Source organism: Martes martes (genome assembly GCF_963455335.1).
Source record: "Martes martes genome assembly, chromosome: 11".
In the NCBI taxonomy this organism is placed as follows: Eukaryota; Metazoa; Chordata; class Mammalia; order Carnivora; family Mustelidae; genus Martes; species Martes martes.
Genome location: NC_137899.1, coordinates 24,954,221 through 24,966,970, shown reverse-complemented (window position 1 = coordinate 24,966,970; position 12,750 = coordinate 24,954,221). Strand labels below are relative to the sequence as shown.

The 12,750-nt window shown below is 37.6% G+C and overlaps 1 protein-coding gene across 2 annotated transcripts in view; it reads right to left on the bottom strand.

Annotated features, from left to right (window-relative positions):
• PHTF2 (putative homeodomain transcription factor 2) overlaps positions 1 to 12,750 on the bottom strand; it is a 118,700-nt gene that overhangs the window by 33,843 nt on the left and 72,107 nt on the right. For both annotated transcript variants that reach the window (XM_080818812.1, XM_080818811.1), the window contains 2 exons: positions 8,070 to 8,235; positions 6,992 to 7,156 (listed from right to left, as the gene is read on the bottom strand). In XM_080818812.1, the coding sequence (XP_080674938.1) occupies positions 6,992 to 7,156; positions 8,070 to 8,235 (331 nt within the window). The remainder of the gene's footprint in view (positions 1 to 6,991; positions 7,157 to 8,069; positions 8,236 to 12,750) is intronic.

Genomic DNA, 12,750 nt, shown 5'->3' with positions numbered 1-12,750 from the left:
AGATGTAGAAAAAGACCAAGGGAGGTAAAGTTCCTGATATCCCAAAGAAGTGAGAAAAGACAGGGAAGGCCTGCGCTGTAAAGTTATCTGTGAAGTTTCTTGGAAATTACACTGGACTGGAAAAATGGGGGAAAGGCGGTGAATAAGGGAAAAGACTGGAGAGTTGGTAGAACCATTAATGGGGATAGGCAAGAGGAGAAAGGTATTTTGGAGGAAGGACAGAAATGCTGGACCTCAAGGGCTTAGGAAAACTGTTAGATCACTAGGCAGTTTAAAACATTCCCTGGAGGCCAGTAGTCAGAGTAGAAAAAGTGGCTGAAAACTTACGGAGTGAACCAGAACCCTAGAGGGCAAAAAGATAAGGGCCTTGTGAAAAGGGCAAGGAATCAGGAATCAGTAGTAAGTGCTGCTTCAGGGATTTTGTAAGGGGAATGTGCACCTTCCTTACCAGGACCCGGTCAAGACTGGTAAGCACTAGTAGTACCCACTGCACACACCTTTCAGCTATCTCCCCTCCTCTCTTATCTCTGCCTACTTGCAGTCTCCTCTGGATTGTTTCTTTCCCCACTATCTCCTCAAAGCACAGAGGACACTCTCAGGAGGCCTGAACAGTAAGTTGGCAGCTTGCTGATTTTTCTCAAGAAAATGCATGTAAGTTGCAAACCAAGCTGAAAGGACAAAGAAAATACTAAATATACATACCACCCTCGGAGTTTACAAAGTACCTCAAAATACAAATTGAGGCAGCTTGGCTATAGCTGGTAGTAATACCTCTCGCACAAGAACTGTGGCCACAGCACGGCAGGGGCAACCCTGCAGCAGCCAAGAACGGACCTGCTTCGAAGACAAGTTTAGGCAAGGTGTCAGGCGCAGCCCGATGGGGTTGGAAAGGGGCTACATCGAGAGATTAACTGAATCAATATGGAGGATAAATGGGAACCAGGTTTTTCAGTGGTAGAGAAGGAAGATATAAGGACAAGATCAAATGAACTTTGAGGTACTGTATTTGAACTGGAGCTATCATTGCAAATCCATGGTTTATAATACATCTAAATACAGAGGTAAATATAAATGTAGAGGAATACACACACACACACACACACACACACACACACACACACACACACACACCCTTTCTAGCTCTAGCCTCAAGGTCTAAAGGTAGTAACACCACAACAGCAATAAGCACTCCTGGCACTCTTGCTCTCTATCTACCACCCACCTCGAAGAAATGACTGACTCCAGGGCTGAGGCAGAGGAAGGATAAACTGAACCTAAAACACTGTGCGGCCCTAGAAAGAAAGAAAGTGATCAAAGAATGAAAGAGACATATCAAAAAAGACAAACTGCTCAAAGGGTCCCATTGGCCAATTTAGGCCAACCTGATCATCAAAATGAATAATGACATTAATAAGTTGAAAAAAATAGAAATCCATGAGTAAATAAATAGGGGAAAGCTTATCCTTACAGAAAAATGTCAATAAATGCAGAAGGAATGACGGAGTTAGAAAAAAAATCACCACTTGGCAACCATCATAGCAAAAATTCTGGTAATAATCATCAATGCATGTTAAAACTAGAAGGTGAAGGTGGGATGAGGCATGAGTTATTTTTTATAATCTTAATGTGTCTCCACACAGGACATTTGTTGATTATAAAGGGAAAAACAAATTTACAATGGAGAAATCTGGCAGATATTACATTAATCAAGTGATTAATGTAAATACCAGTAAGGGGACAAATTTTATGTTGTTTGCCACTTGACAGGATGCAATGAGAAGAACTAAGTATCACTTCTATGATATTCCTGCCAAATTTGCATAACTTGGGTTTCATGAAGAAACATCACACTACTAACTCAGTATTATGCTGCTAATTGTTAAACAACTAGCTCTCCAGAGGTAAAAAGTCCTTCCTTGTTTGTGGTGTGCCCTGATTTGCATGGTGTAAATAATCCCACCACGGCCAATTTCAACTACCAACTGATAATGTGGACCTAGGAGTTGGGAAGAGATAGGCATATTCCGGACTCACAAGTCACTAGGGAGTCTGATCCCAACCAGGGGCATAAACCCAAATTAAGGGACTTTGTGCAAAGTGACTACCTTGTAGTCTTCAAAAATGTGAAAACCATGTAACTTGAGGAAAGGCTGATGTCTGCTCCAGAATGAAGGAGACTAGAGAGACATGACCACTGTGTGCAGTGCATGATCCCAGATTAGAGCTTCTGGAGAAGGAACAAGGCTATTAATAGGGACAATCAGCAGAATTTAAATGGGGTCTCTGAGTGAAAGACATGTGGGCTCTCTCAAATTTTCTGTAAGTTTGAAATTGTTTAAAAATAAAATCATATCTTTTCAAAAGTACAAACTGATTTGTACCCAATTAGGACATTCTGGATTTGAGCATAGGGAAAATGCTGAAAGGACAAAGAGCTGGGAGAGCTAAATTGCAATCAATGAGGTAAAGAGGGTTAAAGCCCATGACTGCTCTGGGTGATGTCTAGTGCTGCTTCGCTCATAGTGACATTAACAGTCGAAATTAAGAACCTCACAGAATAATATTTACTTCTCAAAAGGAACACAGGTTACCAAGACTCAGATGTTTAATTATTCATTCCCTTGTTTTAGAGCATAAAGATACTATGGAAAGGCAGTGGGACTGAGAGATTTACTTAAAATACTAATATTGTAAAATTCTACTTAGACTATTTTTTAAAGGGAAGCTACCTCATTTAAATCAACTTTTAAAAATGTACAAAAGTAAATTAAAGCAAGGTGAAGAGCATTTTGGTTTTAAAGTAAGCATATACTTCTAAATCATCATTCTCTACCAAAAATAAAAAATAGGGGAAGAGGGTGCCTGGGTGGCTCAGTCAGACATCCAACTCTTAATTTCAGCTCAGGTCTTGATCTCAGGGTCGTGAGTTCAAGCCCTGAACTGGGCTGTTTAAAAAAATAAATGAAATAAAATTAAATTAAAAACAGGGTAGAAAGAAGCTGGTATCAGGAATTAAAACACTGCAGTGTAGAAAAAAATGGTACTTCTTAGTATTATCCACAAAAAAAATCTACCTTTTGACAGCTACACTGAATGCATGTAATACACTCGTTTAGTAAGAGCAGAGTTAACAATTTTTGCTTAGATCAACCCAAACACCATGAGTCACAGGCACGTGGGCAGAGAGGTTAGTACTGCCTTGAAAACAGGAGACATATAAGTCTACAGCGATCTTACTTATTCTGTGATAGACGAAGTATTTCCTGCATTGGATTTTGAACAAAAAGCATTTGCAAAGAAACAATGTGCAATTCCACTACCATGGTTAAGGCTTGCCATGTTTTGTAACTTCAGAGCTAATTCTGTAACTCGCCTACTACATTAATCTTTGAATGGCATGGCCTGTGTAGAATTTTCTTTAAAGTATTATGCTTGCCATTCAGAAAGGATAGCTCTATGACGCAAATACACATAGGAGGAAATGACTTTTAGAAACTTAAGTAGTCTAATTAGTGTAGTTCCTTTGTGAGATGGATGATGATTTTGGTCTTGTCTGAAAAAAATGCAAATAAATGTACAACCTACACCATAAATAAATCATAAAACTGGATGTGTTTTTCAACATTGAAAACTTTAACTGAAGAGTTAATACAACTTTTAAAGAATTTACTAGTTTATGAAATCTCAAATGTATTGTATCAAACAGGAAAACCAGTATGTTTCTATTTGAAAAACCTCATCAGGGAAAGAAGCTGAGAGTATTTATTGGTGCTCTAGAAAATACTCAGGGGTATATCAATAGATCCAACTGAAGATCATCCTTCCAGTACTAAAGGACATTAGAGAGTGGTTATGGGGAAAGTTAACAGTAGCAAATAACTCTTGTTCTAAAACATGGTATGAAATTTCTAGTCCTGCTCTCATTTCTATAAGGGAGCGGGGGGGGCTAGAGTAACAGAATGCATACAATCTCAGATATAAGAAAATGACACAGGAGCCTACATATTACCATCACAGCTGTGTGCAGCCATGTATACACCTTGAAGATATGCTAACAAAGACTTTCAAAGACTTCTGGGTCTGTATGTTTCCCTAAGTATCCTCTACAACACCTAAGTTTGAGAGGTATGCACCAAATTATGTATTATGTACCAGATTTATGTACGGTACCCGTAACTGTTCTAGAACTAGTCCAATTCTAAAACAGAGTGGCTACAGCAACGTTAATGAGTTATCTAGTTGTGGCACAAGTTATTTTTAAAAATCTGGAATATACTGACATTTACATGGTCTTCATTCTTGTCTGTGGGAGACAGACTTCACCTAGTTTACAGTTTAAATGACTGAACTATTTAAACTGCAGTCACTAAAAACCAAATTTTTAATCCTTGTACCAAAAATTTATGGTGGGACTACATACCACTCTTACTTACATTATATAGTGTACTCTATTATGGGAAGAAAGCCAAATTATTAAGTCTTTAACATTCATTTAAGTGTTAAAAACATTCAATATGGAGGTTAAATGGGACAGCAATCTTTAAGGTAGGTAGGTCAGGGGGCATCTGGGTGGCGCAGCTGGTTAAGTGTCCGACTCTTGGTTTCGGCTCAGGTCATGATCTCAGGGTTGTGGGATCTAGCCCAGTGCCGGGTTCTGCACTCAGTACAAAGTCCGCTTAAGTGACTCTCTCTCCCTCTGCCCCTCCACTCCCTCCAACAAAAAATAAACAAATCTTTTAAAAACAAACAAATCCCCCCCCCCCTGCAGCCCACAAATACCCTCCAGTCTTTAAAAAAAAAATTAAAGGCTAGGTCAGTTAGGCATGTGAGTTAACTTGTGGCCTGGTTTTACTCTGGCATCTGTCTCTAATCCGCCAAGTCAATTCATATTGACTGTTCTTCAGTGATATTGTGATGGTGAAATTAATCCTAAAGGACACATTAAAAAAAAAAAAAAACAGTATTTGAATTCCGAAATAGGTATTATGCTGAAGAGATATACTATCTAGATATAATTCTTCCTACTCAATCTTTTTAGCAGATATTATAATTATGCTAATTTAAGACTATAATTCTTTGAAATTAAAGTACTAAATACTTAGGAAATATGGTTGATTTCTACATCTTTGTAAATTGATATTTTCTTTGGCATTGTTTCTCAGTTTCATAGAGTTCTTTTACATAAATACTATCTTTTTTTCAAGTGAGAAATATGTCTTGTTTAAAAAAGTAGTTTTATCTTAAGAATGAAATGTACTTAGAAATTATAAATAGGGCCGTTCCAACTTGTAAACACAGGATGTAAAAATAGTAGTTTTCATCCTAACATCTAGAAAACCAAAAGACACTATACACAAAGCTTAGACATTTGAGGGGCTATACATTTATTTTCGCATCGGTGATGCTAATTCAGATACCTTAATGGAAGTATCCAGCTTTTCAATTTATTATCACCAGAAACAATTTTAAGTCTCAGCTGATCTTCCACTTTAAGGCCTTTCTAACTTATCAAAACTTGAAAGAACAAGACATCATCAAGATTTCAGAACTCAATTTAGAACTTCCAAAATTAACATTTTTCTTAAGATCTTTTTGTACCTAATATTTAAAACATTCTCATTCATATGCTAGCAAACCAGTTCCAAACGAAACAGCTGAAAATAGTACAACTTTAAAAACATTTAGATTATAAAGTTGTCACTTTAAAGCGAATAAATCCAAAGGGATTTAGCCATTACATTATCAATGAGTGGTAGTCAAGGTCATTCAACAGCCCAAAGGAAGAAAATTGAAGTCTGAATCTCATTTGACTAAAGAAACACAGCAGAAATCCAAAGGCACTAAAACCTACTGATCTAGGGGCATTTTGAATGCTATGTAATAGAAGATCAGTTTTGGACAACCAAAACAACTAAATGATTCCCCCAAAGCAAAACACAGGCACTGTGCTATTTATTTTATAACTGCTCATCTCATCAGAAAGTCTTGCGATATGTGTGTAAGACACTGATTTTGCAGAGATAAAATTATCACATCCTACTGTCAGAAAAGAGAGCTATTTATTAAAAGAAAAAAAACAGAGACAGGATGCAATTCAAATTCAAAACAAAACAAAACACAACAAAATAAAACAAAACGTAAATCTTTTCTGGACGAAGAAGAGGTGGTTGGAATAGTCAGGGGATCCAATTTAATGCCACGTTATTTCAAACTATTAGGTTTTTGTGCAATTTCCCTCAAAATTAAAAGCAATGAAAATACCCCAGGATACAACTGCTTAATTTTCCAATGCATGACAAACTTGATCATAAAAGCACAATCACAAGGGGATGAAATAATTATATTAGGAGAGGAGTTAGCAAAAGTGTTCAAAATAGTTATGTGCAGTATCCCTTTTCTTGACTTATTAACTTAGCAACTTTTATCATTATACTCAGTTTACTCCGTATACTCAGTAGTTTGATCATACCATTTTAACATTTTTTACATTTATTACATGTCTATGTTCACTATTAAAATAACTCTGAAATGTTCTGAATTAATTTTTCAAAATAACAATACAAGACTGAGTTAGGTTTATTTTTGCAGTTTGCCATAATTACATTTTCCTATTTGGTAAATGTTTACTGTGATACAAACTATACAAAATGCCCAATTTGACCTATAGTGCCGATAAAAACAGAATAATCAATTTAATAGAAGTAAGGTGGTACTTGAGAAATCACAAAATAAATAAAAATCAAGAAATTCCAACTAGATATACTTTGATGTATATACACTCATGCTCACACAGGTATATTTACACAGATCCCAAAGTAAACTTTATGGTCTCTATTATTCCATTATCTATATAGCATTATAATTTATCAAAACAAAACCCATCATGGGAATGTCATAGCTGAAGTCATTAATATTATATTACCTGAGACTGAAGTGCCAGAAAAGGGACAGTGCATCTCTACGCCATATAAAGCCTTGAATAAATACAAACCCTGATAAAAAGAAAGCGGCGTGCCAGAGATCTCTGAAGACAGCGCCCACGCTGTAAGAGGTGCTGGTACCGTGGCTCTGAGCTGCTCCCTCCTGTGTGTTATCTGTGGTGCTAGAACCATCTCCTTCCCTATGGACTTCCAAATGGGCTGCTTTTCTTAGTTTCCTTGATCAGAAGAGATTAAGAGCAGAAGGTGGCTTTAAAATGTTAACAACCACTCTGTTGGTAGCACATTCAAAATTGTGACCAAACATAAAGACAGGAACTTTAATACACAATAAAATTCAGTTATTAACTGGAGAAAAGTTAACGCCAACATTAAGGTACATATTCAAGAGCAACTTCTATAAATGTTGGGTTATTGTTCCTTGTTCACACTGACAGGTCAGTGAACATTAGGTTGTAACGATATCATTGGACAGATTTTTACAAAGCATTTCTTCCCTATTTGAATGTCACTTAGCTGCAGAAGAAGAAAGAAAAAAATTTAGACAGAATTACAATCTAACTGATCAACAATGCTATTTATCTAATGTCGGTATTATCTTTTCACAAGGAGAAGGGCTTAAATCTCAACATCCCCAAACTGCAAATGTCGCAATCTCTTAGCAACCATATTCAAAGGAGGAATTGCTCCAAGAGACCCTTAAACAGAACTCCATTGTGCTGAGTGGCCAGTGAGACTTGCTACGCTTACTTAATCAAGAGACAATATTAAACAACTTTGAATAGTATTTAATAAACAGAATTTAGCTGAATTTTTTTTCCTGGCTATTGTTTTTGCTGAAGTATCTTGTAAGTACAAGATTTTGTAAACAGGGGGAATTATCAGCAATTCCAGCTAATATACTCCCTATAATATTAGGTGCCTTGGAAATGAGCTTTAGGAAAGAAAACAAAAACAGGTATGTGGTCTCATAATGGCCTTGAAGCAAATGCATAAACTAAATCATTTGGTACCTAAGCTTCCTGGTCTATTTGGAAGAGTGACTTTACAAGATAACATTTTATTCGAGTCAAGAACAATCCTAGATCCAAATTACACAAATTCACAAAAAGGCTGCTTTTAAAAGAGTACCTTCTTCTTTTACCCCCTGCACTGAGAGGGGGTTTTGGTGTTCTTGTTGACACAATCTGGCAGTGCACGGTTCCCAGGAGCAGCATCAGCCATATTGGCCCAATCACTTCCGTCAGAGGTATGCTATGTGGGCTAGAAGCGGAACAGAATAACACTACTGCAGCAACTACAAAGAGGGAAAGAAAATATGTTTAATTATAGATCTGACAGTCACTTCTTCAAAACGTTAAAAACTGTACTAACATTGCTTCTTCCAGATTACTCTTCTAAATTTAAATTAGTTAAAAACATTATTGTAGACAAGCTCTTTCAGTCTGTTTTTTTGTTTGCCACTGGCTAACTACAGTCGGTAATAAACTCCTGGAACAAGATAACATCCAACACAGTCTCTAAAGCACACATTTTTATGCTGCAATGAAAACCAGCTGCATATGAATCCAAGGGCATTCCTGATAAGATCACAGACAATCAAAAGAACCACTAACCTCAAGTGCACTTAATTTCTTTGTTTTACAAACAAGGAAGTCTATGATAGGTGTGTAATAAGGCTATAAAGAGCTTCTTTTCAAATAGAGATTTATCTGCTCAGAAATAACAACATAAATTTAATTGGGTATATTCTTCAGGGAAACGAGTAAACACCAATGCTAACGACTGCCACATGAAGAAGAGATCTTGTTTTTGCTTGCTCAGCATCCTTTATACTTTCCAGACCGACCTTACCTCTCTCTATCTTTTGGGAGCCTGCCTCCTTTATCTGTCAATCAAATGGTCTTATTTCTCCCACTTTAGGGACAGATGTGTAATCTAGTCTTACCAGGGTCTTAATTGTGGGCACAGGAATTAATAATGAAATGGGCATGTAACCTTAGCAGGACCAATCAGTATCTTTTTCAGGGATTAACAGAGGTAGTTAGAAAGGTCTTTCTCCCACATCACAAACAGTAAGGACTACGGAAATATGAAATTGCCAGGGGCCACATCAGCCACCTCCTTAAGAGAGATGAGACCAGCACAATGAGAATAAAATCACCAGTATAAAAAGTGAAGATATCATCTGAGGCTCTAGATCCAGAAATGCTTGAACACAGGGCCTAGGAGATCCTAATTCTGTTTCAGGACAATTGGAGAATTTGAAAATTAGATTTTGGCCATTTTGTTAGGTGTGATTATTGTAATGTGCTTATGTAAGGTGCATATTTTGAAGAGATGCATGTCAATGTATTCAGGAGTAAAACATCATGATGTATATAATTTACTTTAACAAATTATATTAAGTACCTATTCTAAAATATTATGATTTAATTAAAAAGATGGGCATATGCTATTTAGAACAACTATGTAACTTATGTAAATCAGGACTCTTTTGAGAGTGAAAGGAGAGTTGTTAATAACAGCACAAGGACAACACAAGTAGATTTGGACACTTGGACAGTCCCAAGCAAACTGAATAAATGGCTATCCCAGTTATTGTTTTTGTAGTAGTCTATCTAGTTTTCTGGGTTTTTTGAAAATTTTTATGATCAGTGGCATAAACAAAAACAACACTTTTTACAAAAGCTAGCTTGCATTTGGGTTTTTTTTTAAACTTTATTTATTTATTTGATAGAGAGATCACAAGCTAGGCAGAGAGGCAGGCAGAGAGAGAGGGGGAAGCAGGCTCCCCGCATAGCAGAGAGCCCAGATGTGGGGCTCAATCCCAGGACCCCGAGATCATGACCCGAGCTGAAGGCAGAGGCCCAACCTACTGAGCCACCCAGGTACCCCTTGCATTTGGTTTCTGCCACCTGCAACTGAAAGGATCCTGGTCTACCATACCAAGATATAAGCTTCAAATACCAGTTCATCTCACATGTGTTAAGAGGTATCATAAACACAACTACTCAGTTTTATGTTCCCCTGAATAATAAGTTCCTTTAAAAAGAAAAAAAAAAGACTTAAATTTTTTAAAATGCCAATCATCTTTATGAATTACCCAGGAATGTAACTCAAAAATCTCTGGTTGTTTTATGAGTCCAGAACTTTGAAAACTATAGTTTTTGTTGTTTTTAATATGAACTCTGATGTGACCTTTATTAAATCCCTTTACCTTTTTGAGCCTTGGTTTATTTTTTTGTACAATAAAACAGGATATGGGTACTATAAATTCATGTGAGGTAATACATACAAAACACTTTGGGAAGCTTCTTACAAAAATGAATGTGTACTTAACACTGGCAAATAGTACTTTTATTTGCTATCACTAACTTAACTATCTTTAAAAAGAAGGGGGATGCAAATGCAACTTAAGAGGTTCAGAGTTTCAGGGCACCTTGGTGGCTCAGTGGGTTAAGAGTCTGCCTTTGGCTCAGGTCATGATCCCAGGGTCCTGGGATCAAACCCCATATTTTCTCCCTCTCCCTCAGCTGCTCCCCCTACTTGTGTTCTTTCTCTGTCAAATAAATGAATAAAATCTTAAATTTAAAAAAAAAAAAAGAAAGAAAAAAGAGGTTCAGTTTCCTGGGGCGCCTGGATGGACCTGGTGGGTTAAGCCCTTGACTCTTGATTTCAGCTCAGGTCATGATCCCAGGGTTCTGGGATCAAGCCTGGCATTGGGCTCCATGCTCAGCAAGGAGTCTGTTTGACAGTCTCTCTTTCTCTCCCTCTACCCCTCCCCCCACAACCTCTCTCTCAAATAAATACATAAATATTAAAAAAAAAAAAAAAGAGGTTGAGTTGTGGGCACAAACAAGAACATCTTAAAGAACTTCAGATTTTGTATAACTTCTTTCTGGTTATTTATCTGTATTCTTTCAGCCCTATCAACACCATCCTCTGGTGGGGCTGGAAACCAACAAACCGTATTTTGTATCTTAACAGGAAGTTGTTATATTCTGTAAAATTCTACCAGTAGAAAGCATCGGGAAAAGGTGGAGGCAGGGGAGCAACTTTATTTCTCCCTTTTTCTTCTGGTTGTGCCTGTATCCATATCCCTTCTATGGCCTCAGTTCCTAAGACAGTGGTTCTGATATAACCTCCAACCTGTTGTTCCCCTTTAAGTGAGGGTTACGAAGAAATCATTAGAAATACTTCTCTTATATACTGTTAAGTTATACTTTTTGATCATTTAATGAAGTCCAATGAACTAGACAGAACTACTGAAGATTTTTGCTGGGCAGTACTTCTACAGATTCCTCTAACAGCTCAACTAAGACAAAATGTTTTATTAGGCATGAAAGTTCCAAGGCAGGACTTCACATACTGGTCAAGTAGAACTCTAGGGATAATCATCAAAAATATAAGATATCTGAAGTTTAATTTTTAGGTCAATCTTTGAGATTTAGTGGCAGATGTTAGGCACTAGGAATAGTAAGACAAATAAGACCACAGTCTCTGCTCACTGCCTCTCCTCAATTTAGAAGAAAAGGGAGACACATAAAGAAACAAAATACCTATAATAGACTGAATTATGCCCCCCGCCCTATTCATACGTTGATGCCCTACAGTGTCTATATGGATGTAGTAAAGGTTGAATGAAGTCATAAGGATGGAGCCTTAGTCCGATAGGGCCATTGTCCTTTTAAGGCAAAGAGATACCAGAGATCTCGCTCTGCTCACACACAGCGGAAAGACCATGTGAGGACACAGTGAGCAGGCAGCCATCCACAAGTCAGTAAGAGAGACCTCACCAGACACCATTCTGATGCCACACTGATCTCAGACTTCCAGACTCTAGAACTGTGAGAAAATAAATCTCTGCTGCTTAAGCCACACAGTCTATGGTATTTTGTTATGGCAGCCCAAGCAGACTAATACAATACCTATGAAGAGTGCTATATATTGGGAGGGTGGATAGGAAAGGATTCTCAAAGAAGGTGGCACCTGATGCCTAGTCTAACTGAGAGAACAAGTAGATGCAGATTAGGTAAATATAAGGGATGAAGGCCACTCAAAGAAAGGGGCACATTCTAAGGCAGACAGAATTAAACATACACACACACACACACACACACACACACACCACAAACAACACAAAAAAGAAAGAGCAAAGAGCTAATCTAGCCTGGTAAAACCTGGGGAGAGATTCAACAAGGGACGGACTAAAAACGTGGCTTTCCTCTTGAAGGCAACAATAACTAGGAAGAGATTTAGACCTTAAGTGGCTGGTTTGAATTTCCAATTTAAAAGGTAAAAGGACCGGGGCACCTGGGTGGCTCAGTGGGTTAAAGCCTCTGCCTTCGGCTCAGGTCATGATCCCAGAGTCCTGGGATCGAGCCCCACCTCGGGCTCTCTGCTCTGTGGAAAGCCTGCTTTCTCCTCTCTCTCTGCCTGCCTCTCTGCCTACTTGTGATCTCTGTCGAATAAATAAACAAAATCTTTAAAAATAAATAAATAAATAAAAGGTAAAAGGACAGAAGGTAGATGATATAAGGGCTCTTGGCAGTAATCTGGGTGAGAAATGACATAAGCAAAAAGCATAAATGGAGTAGAGAATACATAGCCGAGATACTTAAAAGACATGAATTGAAATAAAAAACTATACAGTTATACAAAACCAAATCTGACTGCACATGATTCCTTCTACCTCTTAGGAGAAAGGTGGGATAGAGAATGAGGTAATTCAGAGCACTGCACCCTACTTTTCTATGCAAAAATGTGGAGGCACAGGGGTTTTGAGCAGTACCAGCAGATTCTTGGGGTC